The following is a 19,662-nucleotide window of genomic DNA, read 5'->3' as shown; positions in this document are numbered from 1 at the left end:
ATTACCCCCACCCCCCAGTCTCCACCTTGCAAGGACAATGGGCAGATAAACAGGAGGACCGGCCACCAATTATAGCTTGGCTTCTTGACCCTCTGCCATTCCCCTGAGCTGCCCCCACCCTGTGTGAAAGCTAAACTTAATCTAATTCTCACACCAGTATGTTATACTCCCTCACAGACACACACTATACACATTCCTGTGTCTATATCTTTACACATAATTCCCCATCCTTTTTTTCCTTTCCCAATTGTGCTCATCCTTCAAGTTCTCTAAAAGAATGGATGTATCATGGGTATGTATTTTTTTTTAATTTTTTAACCATTCAATAATCTTATTTATTTTATGTAACATATTCCTGAATGTAATAGTGCTATAATACTTATTTCAAATTGCAAACCAGTGAACAACATTGATCACTCACAGCTTCAAAGTGGCAGAGTCAGAATATATAGTATAATAACTAAATATATATCCATATTTATTCTCTTTTTGTAAAAAGAACAAAAAAAAGTCACTGAAATCTGCAGTAAAACACAATGATGCCACTTATAAACCATATTTATGACTGGGTTTTATTGTTATAGGCATTATAGAGAGAAGACTAATTGAAGAAAATGAGAAACATCTGAAGATGAAATTTATTCCAGTAATGAATGCAATCTAATAGGCATACTTAGGATAAAATGAATAGAGAAATCCCAGATGTAAGACAAGTTGGTTAAGTTTCACTTCACCAAAATAGATTGCTATTTGCCTAAAATACATTAACCATGGTAAAGAAAGTTAGAACTCAGGCAATGATTTTTATTTTAGGCCCTAAAGTAAGGCTCAGACTATAGAACTCAGCCAATTGCTTCAAACAAACAAATAAATATATTTTAAGCTCATTATAAGATAAAGTATCTTTATATAGACAATAGAAATTATGAACCTGAAAGCATTATTGTTGCAGCCCAAGAGGGCCATGCCATTCCAGAGGCCAAAGAAGACAAGCATTTTCTGATACACGAACTTTTATTCAGGGCTTACTTACAGGGTGAGAAGTTGTGGAGAGATCATGACAGCTCTCATATGCCGGGCAGGCATCACGTTCGCAGGGAAGGCAACTGAGCGATGCAAAGAGGACAGAAAGCATTTATAAGGGTTTAAGACAAAGGCCTTCCTAAGTGTGGGGGGAGCATAGATGCAGGAACAGGTCACTCTGACCTGGGAGGTGGTGCAGGAAGGACTAGAATAACACTTGAACAATTACATTTTGCTCTTTTTATGAGACTAAGAGCCTCTCACTTCCTGCCTGCTTCCCATAAAGTTACATTTCAAGGTCAATTTACCCTTTTTCTCTTTACTGGCTTAGGAAGACAATAGGTTAAACATTTAGCTGCCTAGGTCATGCAGAATGCTGTGCACCAAAGATCTGCAGGCCTGTTTTGCTCAGGCCACGGGTTGCCACAATTATGCTAATATTTCACTGTATAAATGATTACCGAATACAGGAGAAGTCTAATGAGCATCAATTGATGTTGCTTAAGTTAGAATGGTTCACATTACCATGGATGTTAAAAAAATACTTTAAGCTTAGCTCTTTTCTGTTGATGATGACAGCTGTAATCTGTTGGTCCATAAAAATTAGAATAGTACAAAGCAAAGCTGGAATAATAGCTGCTATTACTGTCCACCATGGATTTGGACCTAAAGGTGTAACCAACCAGCCATGATCATCTCTAGTGGGTTGGAAAACAGTTGGGACTTGTAGTTTTGTAGATGGAATTCCAATGGCATTGTCAATTAAAACCATACACTGAATTGTAAGAAAGATAGCAAAGTCACTCACTATGGATCGAAACTTTTGGAAAATACCAGCTAGTCTTGAAATGCTTCAAGGTGGCTGACAGAGTAACTGTGGAAAAGAACAGGATTGCTGTCTAAAAGAGAACATCTGGAACGTACGGGTAATCATGGCCACAGACTGGTCCAACATACTTGCCATGCAGTGATTTGCATTCCAACACAGTTAAAGTCTCCCAAATTATGTCAGAGGCAGAAATATTCGAATCCCTCCATTCCTTCAATGTATCATTACTGGGATTACACAGGAGAATTTTCCCAGTGGCGGCTGATTGAGAAATGGAAGTCAATGATCTGCTAATGTATTTTTAATTTAAAAAAAGAAAACACCTTATGTCATCTAAATAATGTTTTCATGTCACTAGAGTATATCTGACCATTAGAAAATTGATTAAATCAATTTATTATTACTACTTCTGTGGTAATTTCTATTGGTCTCCAGGAAATTTTCTACAGTTTCTACACGATTCTGAAAGTGCTGATTCCCAACTCTTTTTACATGGTGTTTGAGTTAACAACTTTTTTTTTAAGGGATTTATCCTTTGTTTTATAAATCTCTTTCCTGTCTCTCTTTGTAGGCAAACTTTTTGGGTTCAAGTTCCCTGGTCTGAGAGTTCTTACCTACAGAAAGCAGTCCTTACCACAAGAAGACCCTGATGTGGTTGTAATCGATTCGTCTAAGCACAGCGATGATTCAGTAGCCATGAAGCACTTCAAGTCTCCTACAAAAGACAGCTGCAGCCCCTCTGAAGCAGATGATACAAAAGCCTTGATACAGCCCAGCAAATGTTCTCCTTTGGTGAATATATCTGGACCTCTTGACCATTCCTCTCCCAAAAGACAATGGGACCGACTCTACCCTGACATGCTGCAGTCAAGTTCTCAGTTGACCCATTCCAGATCAAAGGAAAGCATTTGCAGTATACGGAGGGCATCTTCTGTGCATGATATAGAAGGATTCAGCATCCACCCCAAGAACATATTTAGAGACCGACATGCAAGTGAAGGTATTTTTGATTTTTTTTTAATATGGAAACATATATTAATGAATAATGAAAAGGCTTTTTTCTTGTAGTTTATTTTCAACATTAATCCTTATGCTTTAGGAGAAGAAATGTGATAAAGGCTATTAAAATTGTGAGTCCTACATGCAGAGACAGTATTAATTTCCTCTTTGAACCCTAGTGAATAACTTGATATCTTCTGCCTTCTATACTTGTGTTTCTGAAATAGGATGATAACCATTATCTGCTACCTCGTGGGGTATTAATTAATTAATGCTTATTATGAGATGCTCTTAGGTGATGAACCCCATTATCTCAAGTATAATTCATTTTGCTGCATTAGCATCAGTCACATCCTGGGCGGAAAGAGTTGTGTGCCATCACAGTGATATTTTCTTATTTTACTGACCAACTCTTTCCAAAGGCAGGGCACATTAAATATAGTGTACTGAGTGTTCAGAAACCCAGTAACCTATAGGAGTGGGGAGGGAAGGGGAAATATCAGGAGGAAAAAACCATGGAAGTCATTATCTCAACCAAAAACAACTTGAAAAGCAAAGTCAGAATTCATTTATTTCTCTCTGACCTCTTTATGTTTACATGCTTTTATTAATCAGTAGTCAAAGTAGGGATACTTAAAAGGCAATGAAAAAAAATGATTCAACATTTACATGATAATGGGTAACATTTGTTGGGTATTTATAATGTGTGAGTTAATGTAAGTGCTGTATACCTATTAACTCACATTTAATACTCATAATAACCCTGTGAGCCAGGAAGCTTTTTTTATCCTGCCTCTGCCAACTAGATATTTAGTTGCATTCTGCATGCAAGGAAAGAGAAACATAGAAGAATAAGTAGTTTTCTTCAAATCACATATCTATTCAACAATCTTGGCTAGGATGTAGACCCAAGGTTTTGTTTTTGTTTGTTTTTTTCCAAAACAGAGAAGTTGTGCATTTACAGAACAATCATGCATAAAATACAGGATTCCCATATACCACTGTCTTAACACCTTGCATTGGTGTGGAACATTTGTTAAAATTGATGATAGCACATTTTTATAATTGCCTTATTAACTATAGTCCATGGTTTAACTTATGTTTCACATTTTGTATAGTGTAGTTCCATGGATTTTTAAAAAAATTTTTATTGTTACCATGTATATGTATAATCTAACATTTCTCCTTTTAAATCACATTCAGATATATATTTAACTGCTGTAGTTCTGGACTCTGAGGAACCATTTTTAAGCCCCATTTTATAGATGAAGAAACAGAGACTTAGATACGTTAACTAATTGGCCCAAGGTTACAGAGCTAGTCAGTGTCAGAACCTGGATTCAAAGTCAGGGCTCTACGTCTCCAGAGTCTACAGTCAATCCATGCATTGCATCCAGGATGCTTTTCCTCCCTCACTTCTGCTCCTTGAAACTTCATGGGAGCAGAGGTCTGATGAGCAACTGAATTTTCCTCAGGGAATCTGAGAATCACAGAACCTGTTGCAGGATACATGTGTCCTACTTTTCTGAACTCCATTGATTTGGGTTCTTGAGATGCCTACTACCCTTTTCTGTGGAATTCACTTCTAACACTGTCATCATCACCCATGCTGCTGCTAGTTTTCTTTTTAAGACACAAATCTCATCACAGGACTCCTTAGGGGAGGGATCCAACCACTTTATCAGCTGGCGCCAGTTATTTTTCAAGCTTTCTTTCTAGCCCCTGCCAGCCTCCTTCCCCTACTATATACTCTATTCTAAACCTGCAGAAAGATAATTGCCTTTTCCCAAAAGTGTGTCATGCATTTTACTCTCTTTATTGCTTTGTTCATTACTTTGTTCTGCCTGGAATACTCTTCCCCACTTTGCGCCTTCTGGCACAAATACTCATAGCTTAAGACCCAGTTCAAATGCCACCTTCTCTCCATAGGGGCCCATTCTCCTACCCAAACCAGAAGAACTAAATGATTTCACACTTGAGTCTGTAAAGCAGAGCTTACTTATATTGCAGCATTTATTACATTACATGTTCATTGTTTGTTATATGTCAGCAGGCCCCATTAGATAAGCAAACAATTATGTTGCTGTGAGCTTGTCCCACTCAGGAGCTCAGGCTTAGTGCTGCATCCTCAGTATCCGGCAGAATTGCCAACTTCATGGCAGGTACCTGGTAAATGTTCATGTGGCATCAAGAAGACCATGATGATACATTGTGTTCCAAAATCACACACCTCAGAAAGAATGAGTCAACTGCACCATAATACCCTGAAATGTAAACTGGAGTCTTAGGAGTGAATCATGTGGAAGATCTTTATTTGAAGGACACAATGAAGTAAAGAAGACAAAAGAAAATGAGTTGGCAGAAAAAAATTCAGATAGATAAATCAATGTCACCGAAACAGAAGGGACAGCTTTCTATAAAACAAATTTGAAAAGCTGTGTATGGTACAGGAGCAATTAGTGCATCCAGTTTAATCTGTGATCCAAAGAAGGTCAGAAATAAAAAGGAAAATAAAAAGACAATTCCCAAACTGGCTAATCATCTAAGACTCTGTGCCATCTAGTAATGGCATGGTCATTAGCTGCTGATAGAGCAAAACCTCTGTAAATTGATCTTTACACAATGAATCCTATGGCTGAACAACAATGACAAATTCAACACAGTAATTCAAATGGGTGGCATAAATTTTAGTTAGCTAGTCCAGTTAGTGCAGTCATCTTTAGCAATGATAATGACTTTTCAGAGATTGGCCTCAATCCCTAGAACCTGAGTTGCAATATAGTCACCTTCAGAAACAATAAATTTGAATCTCAAACAGATACATAATCAGAGCCTGTGTTTTGACAGTGATGCTGAGTAGTTTAGATCAAATTTCATGATTTAACTTTGTTTTCAATTTATATGGCCTCTATTTAGTGTGCAGGTACTGTACAATTAAGTGCCAAGGATGGGAAAGGATGATTTAATATTTTAGATTTCTCAGCACAGGTACACTCAGTACTAAGATCATTGTCAATTTCCCACCTCCACCCAAACTGTGTTATTTTCAGAAAACATCACTTTCTTGCAGAACTTGCAGTCAACATGTGGTTACAGATTGATAAATTCAGAGTATATTTTGTTCTTCCACTTTAGAAGAGTTTTAGCAGATTATTTTAGATTATTGATAACTGATTATTTTAGAAATAACTGTACTTCCATCACTACAAACACTGATACATTTTAGAAACGGATCTATTGATAAGGAGAAATGGAGAACTTTTAAAACTGATTTCAGTTTTATGAATCCATGTAACTTGTTAACAGGTTAAACCCTGTGCTGGTTTGAATGTATTATGTCCCCCAGAAAAAGCCATATTCTTTGATGCAATCTTGTGGGGCAGACATATTAATGGGGATTAAGTTGGAATGTATGGATTAGGTTGTTTGCATGGAAATGTGCCCCGCCCAACTGTAGGTGATAACTCTGATGAGATATTTCCATGGAGGCATGGCCCCACTCATTCAGGGTCGGCCTTGATCAGTGGAGCTATATAAATGAGCTGACAAACAGAAGGGACTCAGTGCAGCTGAGAGTGACATTTTGAAGAGGAGCTACAGTCAAGAGGGACACTTTGAAGAAAGCACAGGAGCTGCAGATGAGAGACAGTTGGAAGGCAGCCGTTGAAAGCAGACTCTTGCTCTGGAGAAGCTAAGAGAGGACAAATACCCTAAGTGCAACTAAGAGTGACATTTTTGAGGAACCACAGCCTAGAGAAGAACATCCTGGGAGAAAGCCATTTTGAAACCACAACTTTGGAGCAGACATCAGCCACATGCCTTCCCAGCTAACAGGAGTTTTCTGGACACCATTGGCCATCCTCCAGTGAAGGTACTCAATTGGTGATGCCTTACCTTGGACACTTTGTGGCCTTTAGACTGTAACCGTGTAATCAAATAAACCCCCTTTTATAAAAGCCAATCCGTCTCTGGTGTTTTGCATTCCGGCAGCATTAGCAAACTAGAGCAAACCCCAAATGCACCAGATTTTCAATTCAAATTGTTGTCTCTTCATTCAAGTAGAGAACATTTCATCCTATATAGGCTATACTTACAGAACTTCAAATATTTTTCAGATACATAGTGTTTTACATTATGCTCTCATTTGATCACATTATCAAGTACCATGGGACTGTACTTTTCAAACTATCTGTAGTTAAGGACCGGATGTTTTTTTCCTTCTGCTTCATCATAAAGCAAAACATTTGTAAATACAATAAAAATGCACTACTAGAAAAATGAAATTAAAGAAATAGACATACAAAATATAAACCCCAGTTTTTTAATTATTAGACTCAAAAGACCTAAAATTATTCTGTCAAATTGCTCTATAAGATTCTAAATGCTTCCTCTAATTTCTGCACTGATGTTGTCATGTCTGTCAAGCAGATTTCAGCCAGCTCCAGTGCACAGACCACACATACTGCATTAGAATGTCAAAGTATACTGCAACTTTTTGATAGGTTCCTTGGAATTTGTAAATTTGTATGTAGCAATTCCAGATTTGGTGAGTAGATTTATAATTTTTAAATACTTGCAAGCAGTTGTTACTTTACTAATGATTTTTGGACCCACTTTCTCATGAAGGTATTAATTCTGTATAATCAAGAGCTCTCCCTCTGTGATTCCCCTACCCCTATTTGCTTTTCACAAGCCCTTAAAGAAGAGAGTTGTCATGTAAGGCCACAGTTTTATTTGTGCATCTTTGTCCAAAGCTGTATCTACAGTAGCAATCCAATAGGCCACACTATTGGAATTGCTTCAATTGGAAGCTCCGAAGCAATTATGATATACCCAAGATTTTAAAGATGCACAGTGTTAGCATAGATGCCAACAAAATGTCAAACAGATTTTTCAAATCTTGGATATATTTGAATGGTTTTTAACATGACTTCATTTGTTTTAAGCTCATTTCTTTTAAGCCTGTTTGTCTCAAAACTAGTAATGCATGTTTTGTTGGTAGCAAATAAGCACCAAAGAGTCAGACTGAGAATCTCAGAATAAATGTGAAAACACAAAAAAGTCTGAGATTTCAAAACAGTTCATTTTAGTATAAGCAAATTTCCTAAATATTCTAGGTACTACACTGAGGTACATTGTCTTAACATAAATAAAATCTCTTGCTCCTTTTAAGCAGTCAAACCGTTTGCAGATTTCCTGCTATTATTTTTGCCTAAGAATGAGTTTTTGAGCTATATTCACTATTTTCAAAATATGTGTTGAAGAACATTTGGGGGTACAGTTAATTTAATTGTGATTAATAATGCAAATTGTTTTCTTAAGGTAATCTATTGTCTTAGATATAGTTTCCCTTATTAGGTACTAGGTTAAATTATATGAAAAAAATTACTTACACACAAAATGTTATGTAGTCTTCCCTTGTGTGTATTTTAAGCAGATGTTGAGGAGATGGTAAAATTGACTTCTGACAAGTTTGAAATTTTTTTATCACAATTGCAGGCAGTGGAGGATGTCTTTCTCCAAACTGTCTTAATTGTAAAATCTGTATGTTGGACTCTACTTAAATTAAGTATGATAAGCATTTCACATATTTAAACATGAATGTTTATTATTCCAGATATTATTTTTATATGTGCATTTTCCTTTGTTTGAACCATGCAAAGTATATGCATTTTACTTGGTTGAATGGTACACAATGTTGTTAATTTCAAGCAAAGATAAATTTAATCATTACATGCTGTGTTCTCACATTGTTTTTATAGAGGTATTTCAGTGTATTTAGAACATAATTTTAGTTTTCTTTTTATATTTTTCTCTTTTTTGTCCTCATATGCTCAAAACAGATAATGGTCGCAGTGTCAAAGGTAACGTACAAGCACAAATTTCATCACCCGATGCTCAAATGCCCCGTTACTTGGCATGTTAACTTGCCTGCTGTGTGCCCTGTTCTATGCAACATCATCATGCTGCCCTTAGCTAGTCCAGGTGCCTGGTGGAGACATCATGGCTTGATTTTGTTGGAGGCATTCTTAATTTAGCTGTGTCACCAGAATGATTATGAACTCGTTTTTCCTGGAAGAAGCATAAGCCTAGGTTAACAATGAACCTAAATATTAAAACCATTTGGAAAGAAACGAATATCAAGCGAAATATATGAAAGAGGCACATAAGCCTATTTCAGCCAAATAATTTTGAGTACGAGATTAAATAAAGTTAGCAAAGTGCTACATGACAGCATCTCTTCACTTTTTCCTCTTTTGTTTCCTTAAAACTAGTTTCACGTTCCTGGATGGCAGGGGGTATGGTTTTAAGCTTACCGTAGTAGTAAATTGTACATGCATGCGAGTCATTTTCTATATCCCATTTTAATCATTTTAAATTGTGTCCTATATTAGTCTGAAATCACTAGCATGACCTGCAGCTACCACAGGGTAATGATTAACTAGGACAATATCTCTGGATAAATTTGGATTTGGCTAAATATTTGAAATTCATTTCTGTTTTCTACTATATCGCAGTAGACACAAGGAAATACAAAATATAATCATTGCATTGTTCTCATCAAATTGAAAACTGTTGGCTTAGTCTTTTAACATAAGACCATGCATGTTGCTGTGGGTTTGCATATGGTGATAATGACTCATTCTGTGCATGTGTTTTGCATGAACATGTCTCCACCAGTAACCATCAATACTTAAAACTCACTGTTTTGGCCTCTTCTGTATGTCACTGGTACTCTGATCACTGTGCAGTTCTGCATATCGATTTCTCAATTGTTTCCTTCGTTAATTCAGAGCTGATGAAGGCTGTGAATTAATAGCACTGGAGACTGAATATGTTTCCTGGTCAGCAGCCCAGGATAATTTGAAAATAAGGAAAATTGAGCAGCTCCCTCCCCCATTCCACCTTTATTTTGTAAGAACTTCAAAAAGGGTGTATGTTGGTTATCTCCAATTGTGAGATGGGATTTCATCTACATGATTATTACATCTTTGGCTTGTCCACTCAGCTATCTAAAAGGGAGCAAATTAGTGTCAGCTGTGGGTGGTGGCTTTTATTTTTGAAAAACAGCATTTATAAATTAGAATAAATTAGTATACACGAATTTTCCAGTGATTTCTTAAATAAAGCAGTGAGAAATGAATCTGTTTTTTATCAATAAATAGAAAATTGCATTTGCTTACCTTCCAAACTGATAGTTTGCATAGTTGTCACCCAAGTACAGTATTTTTATATTTTGTCTCATAAATTCTTTCCATCTCCAACTCTTTTTTCCTCAACCCCTCCCATTTTTAATGGCTGTAATCTTTGAATAAAAATGTCCTTTTTCTTAAGTAGGTTTCAGATCCAGTATCAATTTCATAATCACGATTTAAATTATACAGTAGAATCGTTGTCAGAATTTGGAATTAGGAATCTCTAAACCATTGTAAAAAGTTTTCACATAGTAATATTTATGAAGTTAAACCCCAAAATTGGATAAAACATATGCAGCCTTAATAAAACTTAAATATGTTCATCATTTGTTCAGCCTCTGATTTTGAAAACTATTAAATATGTGTCTACCTCTTTGAGATTTTCACAAAGTGATTACCATACTATTTAAATATGGAAAATCATTAAGTGTGTGTGTTTTTTTAATGTTTTGATATTGTTTCCAAACCAAATTTAAATATAAGGTTAAGAAATAAAAGATATGCCTTTTATACAAAATGCTTAATTACAGTTAATTATTTCAATATCTAGTTCAATAAAAATTATATCTTTACCCAAATAAGTAATTTGGGAATGCATTTGGAAGGTCTTCAAGATATGGTTTATTCCCTTCAGGTGAAGTGATATCTAAATCCTTGCACAAATGGTGTAGGCATCTTCGTCTCCAGCGGAAGCCATTCTTTAACTTTATTGGAAAGTCCTTTTTAGTGCCTCTTATACAAAGAGCTAACCTAAATATGCCTTGCTGAAATGTAATTTTCTTTCCCTTCATCTATACTCAGTGGAAATAGATGCTAGGGAACTACTACTAATCTTTATGTACTATCACACTCACTCTGTTAAGACAGCAAAATTGGTTCTCACTCATTTCTTCTAAAACTAAATTTCTATTTAACCTCCTTTCTTAGGATCATTTTGTTTCCCTTTAATAAATTCCTTTGGCACTCTGACTCATTTAAAATAACAGTTCAGAGTTCTTTATAAAAAGTGCTACCCATTATCAAAGAATGAAAAAGTTAATTCAAATAAATCACATATGCTCCTTATGTATATGTATGTATTATAATTTTAATAATTTATCTAATATGTGATGGGTGTTTCTAAACACTACCTCATTCACTCAAACTAATTAGCACCTCAAACCTGCTATTTTTTTCTGCCTATTCTACTTCCCAAGTCATTGATAAAAATTTACCCACTTAAAAAATTCCATTAATACAATTGTAAAACTCTATTGCATCCATCTCATTTTCCCAAATAATCCTGCACCTCTCTGACGATGGTATGTTCCGTTTCCAACTTGTCTATGAAGTTGTCATATAAGCCATACACAAAACTCCGCTGAAGAGTTATTACATCTCTCACCTCCCCTCCAGCCATAAAACCTATCACTGACTCAGAAAGGAAATCAGTTGATCTGATATAACTGTTTTTCATAAGCTACTCTGACCATTACCCAATACCTTTGACCTTATAAGCATTTGCACATTAATTTTCAATGGTGACAGTTTTCTTCTGTAAATTATATGTCAAATACTATAGAAGACAGCATGGATATTCAACAGAAATAATTTGATGATTACTTCTTACAGTATCTTTTGAGGTGTTAAACTGGTTACCTTATACTCACTGGCAGTGTTCTTTGCAAAATTTATTTCTAAACCCTGCGTTTGCATTTTTAAAGTTAAGGCACTTCAGCAATTTGTTTTATTAAACTTTACTCAAATAAATTCAGTGCCCTAAGATATATCGTATCTGATGATTTGAAAATGACTTTAATCCTATTTGGTTTCCTTGTTTTTTCAATGCATTTGTCATATGCCTCAGGAGCCATGATCTTTTTTTTCATATCATTACTTAAAAGCAAACAAACAAACAAACAAAAAACACCTCAGACATCTCTATGTTTCCAGCATCATCTAAAGGAGAATATAGTCTCCTTTTGCATCTTGTAACTTATGACAAATTACAATAGCCTCATCATATAAATTTTAAATATCTTTCATCTAAATTCTTCCCAGACTAGAGATCCTAGCTTGATCTCTAAATATAGTATATTTCTTTGTAGTTGGTACTTGGTCCCTGGTTTTCCATTTTCTCCTAGTATATTGGAAAGTTTAATTTGGTCATTCATATAGCAAATGCTTCTCTAAAGCACATGAAGTCCTCCTATATATTTTGGAGTTTTACTTTCCTTTCCATTGAATCTATTATTTCCCTTCATTTCTGCCCATTCATTTTCTTCAAATTAATTTACTTTGTTTTTTCAGATTATTCTCCTTTCTTTCATTAGAATCCTAAATCCCATATGCTCATGATCACTCTCAGTGAGGCTGACTTTCACATTTAAGTCCTCAACCCAGGCCTCTCTGTATATAGATCTAGGAGGTAGAAAACACTATATTCTGATTTCTAGCTCTGGATTCTTATACCCTTTTGGCCTCTATTTTGTCTATTATAGAATAATAATTAGGTGAAATACAGATATTGCTAATATCTACCTTAATTAAAGTGATGGAAAAAAATTTCATTAGAATATAGATAGGTTTTAGAGGAACAACCTAAACCAACACTGATCTTCTTGCAGACTCTAAAATACATCTACATCTAAACATCTGCTTCAAAATCTGTAGAAAGAAGTGTAATAATCTTTGTTTTACATGATGAAATACATTGTAAATGCCTTATCTAAGTAGCATGCATAAACAATTTTAGGAAGTTTTTTTTTACTGAATTCATTAAACGTGTAGATTTAAAAGATATTTACATTAGATCTGTAATATTGAGAGCTTTAAAAAGATAGACTAACAATTTAGAAGGTCTTTCCACCAGTAAATAAGAGAAGCTAAAACAAAAACTGCAATGAAGATGCAGTAGTTTAAGAGCAAATGTAAGTATGAAGTATTTTGACCAGTGGTTTCTCAACTCTATCAGATCCAATGTCCCTGTTTTCAATAAATACTGGTATACACACTTTTATATCCTGAAATTAAATTCAGAGATAATTTAACCACCTGTGTACACTACTTCTAAAAGATCAACATAATTGCCTAACTATAATAGAAAGGATAAATAAAAGGAAAATAGTTTATAATAAAATGATATTTCAATACGTTAATGTTCAAATATAACTCACTAGAAGACATAATTCAACAGTCAGACCTACAAAAAATCTGACTTTAAGAGGATTAAGGACATGAGAAAACATTCCATACAAGTACCAGATAAAATGATAGAGCAGGAGTATGGCTGGACTACAGAATAAAAACACCATTGGAATAAACAATAGTAGATCAAACTTATTTATACATGATATTTAAAAGCCGGATATAAAAAAAATTGAATTATGAATAGTATACAAGACAAATTAGAGAGAAAATGAGAAAAAATGAATAAATTGGTCTTTACTCTTAAATGTAGTGTCAAAATGATTCCCTGTGTGATGACAGACAGTAATAATGAATTGTACCTTCACTACATGTCAGAGCATATATTCTTCCTCAATACTTAAAAAAGACCTTGTGGAACAGTTGTTTTGATAGATAATAGAGAATAGAAGATGAATTGGAAAAAGAAATGGAAATCGAGAAATTATAGAGAAGTTGTGGTAAGTCTCCAGAGAATTGTTAGAGTGAGATTGACCAAAAAAACAGGCAACCCCAGAACAAGTACTTTCACATGTTTAGTTTTTACTACCTGAATTTCTTTTCATTATATCATATAGCATTTTACTTATATAAGAGGACACAAATATGAACTATCTTTGATAGAAATTTCGTTAATGATTTTAGTGTGATTCCTAAAATTCTCTGCAAATTTAATAATATTTGGTTCCACGATTGTTAAAAAGGTTAAATATATATGCACATGACAGCTACAAATAAAGACTGAAACCTGGAATCTAAATTTTGTATTGGCAATTCTAATGCCACAAGCAATATGCCTCTAGGTGACAAGATTTTCAAAAATAGTGAACAACTTTGGGTAAAATTCTGAACAGACAATGTTTAATTTTCCCTGTATGTACACACTAGTTGCAGCACTGGAAAATTCGGTATATATTAAAATCATGTAAAAAGTATATTGTGTTGCTTTGTATGTGAAATGGTTACTTTCAAGGCTTAGATGATTACAAACAGCTTTTCACCTGTATTAATGTCCATTGGAACATACAGGACAATTTTTCAAGGTGAGGGAAAAGCAATCTTCCATCATTGTAGCAACCCCAAAATGCTCCCACAAATGTCCAGTAGGATAAACTGTTGTCATCATTGAGAACACATACTTATCAGTACAGCCAATTCAGAGGTGTTTATTGGTATTAGTTACGAGGACAATCAAATTAGATTAATGGTAAAGATTTTTGTCTATTATGCATCAAAGATGATCTGTGCCTTTTATTCCATTTCTTTTTAACAAGTCCGTATAACAGTTTGCTGCAGAAATCCAACACAGAGGATGATAAAGAAAAACAACTGAGAGATGGGCTGAAGGGTTTTAAATACAATTCCACTATATATCTGAATTCAACAATCTACAATCTCTAGTCACTATCCCTGTGTGCAGTGAAATTCCCTAAGGAGTAAAAATGAGACGTTGGAGTCAGGGAAAAGACAACATGCAAGAAGTCTGAGGTCTGAAGTCCAAGCACATTTTACAGTTTTGAAATATTAAGATGTAGGCCTGGAATACAGCCATATAATGCTACCAAAAATAAGCACTATCTATACTGTGTTACAATAATAAATTATTATTGTGAGGACTGTTACAAAGGCCTGGAGTATGAGGTTTCTGTCATACCTACCTAAAGGCTCTTATTTCTATCCTTATCTTAGAAATTGGAAAGAGGATGAGACTCTATAGCAAAGGAGAACATTCCAGGCCATAAATGGCAAGAGAGCGCAATGGCAGGTATCGCCTTGGTGGACTTGGTTATCATCACAGATAAATCTCAGGAATGAATGGGAATGCCATCAAGAAGCAAAGTATTTGCTAAATACATGGAAATTGTCTTAAAACCACACCAGAAGTCTATAAATAAATATAAATGTTTATAAACAAATGTAGTGTGATTTTCCCCACATATAACAATAAATCACGTGATGGCTGTTGTTCTCTTAGCATTATATCTGACAGGAGTTGACTGTTCAGCTCCAAAGTACACAACCTGAAACTGTAATTATCAATAATTCAGTGATGTGTTTGTACCCTCACTTGGTGCTTCAAGTGTATTCAGTGCCATTCTGAAGGGGGGAGGGCAATGTGCTGACCAGCAAATTCATTCTTGCAGTATGGTGTTTTAACCACTCCCTGAGGCACAAAGATAAATGGTCTGTAACACCCATAGGCTTAGGATTCCTTAAAATTCTTCCTGAGGCTAATCTTTAAGATGAAATAATGATATCAGTAATGTTGCCCATTTACACAAGAAACTCCTAGGAGTTTCCTACTCTCCATAAGCAACAGGCAAAAGGTTCCATTTCAAAAGAAGGTTCCGCCTGTCAGTTTATAGACTCAGCCTCCACGAGGGGGCCGGGCTTCCTGACACCTTGTCATGTTGTCTTTGCAGGAAGGGAGTGTGAAAAGCGACCAGGTACCACCAGCCCCAGACATGTGCTGTTCCCTAGCTATGTCACCGCTGCAGTGAGTTATGTTTGCCAGGGCAACCATCTGGTATGGATTTATAGAAGCTTTTTTTCCCCTCAAAATGTCATCAGTCTTAAATCTGAACGAAGGAGATGAAGAAAAGAAAGGAAAGATTAAAAATACATATATAGGATCCTAGAATTTTCAATAGATTGGCCCTTTGCCTATCTCAGACTTATCTGTAATTCCTCCACTTGGTCTTAACCCCACTAGGACACTGTGGAGCAGCTCATAGAAAATGTGGAAGCATTTGAAGGCCCCAGCTGACTTGTCACTTCCCAGTCAGAGGCTCAGAAAGGGTAATAACACAAATTATAACAGGGCAGACAGCCTGAACAGAAATTACGAGACCAAATGATTTTAACCATAAGCAAGTCCTTTCTTGAAAAATCCCTAGATTATGAAAAGAACTTCATGAAAAACTTGAGGGAGGAATTTGGTCATTAGCAGGGAGTGGAGTTCTTTCTTTTATTCCAGTCATTAAGGAAAGAAGCAGATTAAGAGCTAAAGCCACCATCCACTCTCTGGATGCACACCCTGGACCAGTTTTATCCCTGGATACTTATATGCAGCTCGTGTGGCAGAAAGTGATGCCAAGCTCTATGTCCAGGTATCAGCTGGCTGCATTTAGCCGTGGCTGAATAAGGGTTGCACTGGCCGTGGATCACTGGCAGGTCATTCAGGGCCGTCTCTTTCTTTTTCTGTTTCTTCTGCTATCGCTTTTACAAATACTTTCCAATTTTTTTAGGGCCTTTTAATCATATCAAGTCAAGCCTTCTGGGATCCACGTCGGATTCAAACCTCAACAAGTACAGCACTATTAACAAGATTCCGCAACTCACTCTGAATTTTTCAGACGTCAAAACTGAAAAGAAAAATACATCCCCTCCTTCTTCAGATAAAACCATTATTGCACCCAAGGTTAAAGAACGAACACACAATGTGACAGAGAAAGTTACCCAGGTAGGATATGGCTTTACTATCGATTGCCAGTTTCTGAGTTCTTTTATGGAGCATGAATCACATTTTTTTCCTAAGACAATAATGAATGATTATCAATAGAGGTAAGGCTTTTATTTCACTCCTATATATCCTGAGGTGTCAGATGACCCCCTAAGATAACTGATAAATAAAGCTAAATGCTGTGATTTTATTTATTATGAGACTAAGTGAAAATGGGCTAACTTGTTATTATATTTCCTGTTGTTGTTGAGGTGGTTAACCTGCTGTTCATCATATTTGGACATTTATTGTTTTGCTGCCTACTAGTACATTATTAAAGCATGCTTTTCAAAATAAAATGGATGTGTCTAATGAAGCTTTAGGTGACTAATTAGGATAAGCTCTTAACTGTGGCCTCCTTTTTTGTACTTTATTCTCCTAAATAGAGTCATCTAAGTCAATCGACTTGGGAATTAAGAGCTGTGATAGATGATCAAAAATCATAGGGAAGCAATACATCTTACAGGAACAATATTTCATTGTTTTCAAATAAATATTGCAACTTTAACTGGGTTAAAAAGATACTGTCAAGCAGGAGTCCTACTTTAAAATGATTTGTACTTATTATATCAAAATACCAACCTAAGCAATACCCAACTTTTGCTTACAGTGCACTTACATTGTTGGGAATGCATGACTCTAGAATTTCTGTTAAGTAAACAGTTCTTTTACAAACAATTTCCTTGGTATATTTGCTTGAGCAAACTTTTCATAAAATATCCACAGTATAATGGTAAACTTGGCCCTAATCTGTGTCCCAGGCATTGAAGATTTTGAATTAATAAAGTTTTTCTGTAATTTTAATCAGTGCAAATAACACAATAGTACCATCTGTATATAACTCCTATGTGTGAGCTGAAATAGCTAAAGACCATGGGTAAGTTGTAAATATGCCTAACAATCTATATTTATTTGAGATGAAAAATCATACATGCCATACTTGAAGTATCCCTAGTATAAGTTTTAATGTTTAGTGTAGCTTTGAGGCTTTCTCCCCTCAGCATTTCAGTTTCCCTAACTTGTATTTAGTAAACTGGGTTTATTAGTGGTAAATAGTCTGCTGTTGTTCATGTTGTATTGACACCATTTTGATAGCTTTGAATTTTACTTGCAGTTGTTTTTACTTAAAAAAATTATATGGCTTATAGAAAGTAACTATCAAGTAAATATATAGAAATTAAGATATTTCAGGTATGGCACACAAGAGAAGTTTCAATTATTACCAGCAGGACTCTGCAAGTAGCATAAGTGAATAAAGTGGGAATGGTAGGCAATGGGGAGTGGAGGGGACTGCGGTAGAATGTAGAATGCAGGCCTCCTCTAAAGCAGATAGCTGATGCTCAGCTTCAGCCAATGTTTGCCGTACAGGGGTGCTTAGCCAGTGTTCCCAAATTTTCCAATTTTTCAAATAAGCTTGAAATCTAGACTTTAAGACAAACTCTTGATTTCACAATGTTGGTAAACTAATTCAAAGAATGCTTTTGAATACCTTTTAGGCCAAACAAAACACCTTCAGTCCTGTAGGCAGCCAAGTATGGTCTCTACAAAGCTTTCAGGCATTTGGCCCACCCCACCCCACCAGATACGGCAGATCCACTGTGCACAGGGCAGGTGATGACGTGGATCAGAGGTGACACCTGTTCTGGGTTCTTTCTGGGCCTGGTGAGAGAAGATACACAAGTGCAAATAGTCACAATGAAATGTATGTTAATGAAGAATACAGGAACACAGGTTACGTAGATGGTAACTGCTTTGAAGAAGAAAGAGATAGGATGAGACTTTCCAACTGGATTTAGAAGATTATCAATCCGTGTGGAAGGTGATGTTTAAGAGCATAACTCAAAGTCAGATGGGTTTGTATTTTAATTCTGGCAAAGTCATTTACTGCATGCCAAGGAGACAAGAAACATTTATTGTGTGACACTGAAGCAAGTTTTATGGATGCCATCTTATTTCTTACAGTTGATTTAACAATTAAAGATTAATAAAAAATGTATGGAACATGCTCATGATAGTGCTAAGAACGTAACACACAATGTCAATCATTATATTTAGTTCATTAATGTTCTTGTATGGCTTTGCCCTGCCCTCCTCACCATCTCTGCAGGGTTCTTTTATCCTTACATTCTTAGGGCTTAGTGGAACACCTGGCAGAGAGTAGAGTTCACCAAAGGTTGAATAAATGAGGAGTTGGCCAGTTGTACAAGAGAGAGGAGTGGAAATCTAAGTGGAGTAAACAATGTTGGAGTGAACGATGTTGTGGAGGCTCAAAACTCCATGTGTCTTCTGGGCCTGTAAGGGGACAGATAGGGAGGGGCCTGTTACAGATAGGGGAGATGCTGGAACTTTCCCCACTAGGTGGTTTTTACCTTTGTCACATAAATACTTAGGGGTTTTAAGTAAAATGCAGCAGCTCCTATCAAAAGCATAGCATTATTTCAAGGTCTCATGCTTTATCTTTAAAATCCCTGTATCTTTCATATTTGGCCCCATAATATTATAATATTTATTTTAATATTTTAAAAATATTTTAAAGAACTTATCACTGAGTTATATGGAGGTCCACAAAAAGGCCCTATGTTTTTCCTATAGTTTTTCACACTCCCCAAAAGTTATGGAGTACCTGCTCTCCAAAGTAGCCAAGTCAGAGAGGTATGATGCATACAAAAGGTTTGTTTTGTTTTTTAAGGTGGTAGAAGATTAGAATTGGATCTATGGTTTATGAAGGGCCATTTTTTTTACAATGTGAAAGATATAGTGAACAGAGAAGATTCTGGAGGCAGATAGAACACTGAAGAGGCTTTAGTCCTGACCAGAATTGATGAGAGACAGGATCAAAGTTGAAACCAAAAACTAGAAAGAAGAGGATCAGTAGGAGAGCTCTATCTTCTTTTTAGTTCCCACGTTAGTTCTTATTAACAAACCTTCCAATAGTCCAAGGCAGAGAT

The 19,662-nt window shown here is 35.7% G+C and overlaps 1 protein-coding gene across 1 annotated transcript in view; it reads left to right on the top strand.

The window, feature by feature from the left end:
- KCNH7 (potassium voltage-gated channel subfamily H member 7) overlaps window positions 1–19,662 on the top strand; it is a 527,676-nt gene that overhangs the window by 394,197 nt on the left and 113,817 nt on the right. Inside the window, exons 4-6 of the mRNA XM_037848865.1 lie at window positions 2,424–2,852; window positions 8,695–8,715; window positions 16,461–16,675. Coding sequence (XP_037704793.1) covers window positions 2,424–2,852; window positions 8,695–8,715; window positions 16,461–16,675 — 665 coding nt within the window. The remainder of the gene's footprint in view (window positions 1–2,423; window positions 2,853–8,694; window positions 8,716–16,460; window positions 16,676–19,662) is intronic.

This window comes from Choloepus didactylus, chromosome 9, assembly GCF_015220235.1.
Source record: "Choloepus didactylus isolate mChoDid1 chromosome 9, mChoDid1.pri, whole genome shotgun sequence".
Lineage (NCBI taxonomy): Eukaryota > Metazoa > Chordata > Mammalia > Pilosa > Megalonychidae > Choloepus > Choloepus didactylus.
This window is presented reverse-complemented; position numbering and strand designations above follow the sequence as displayed.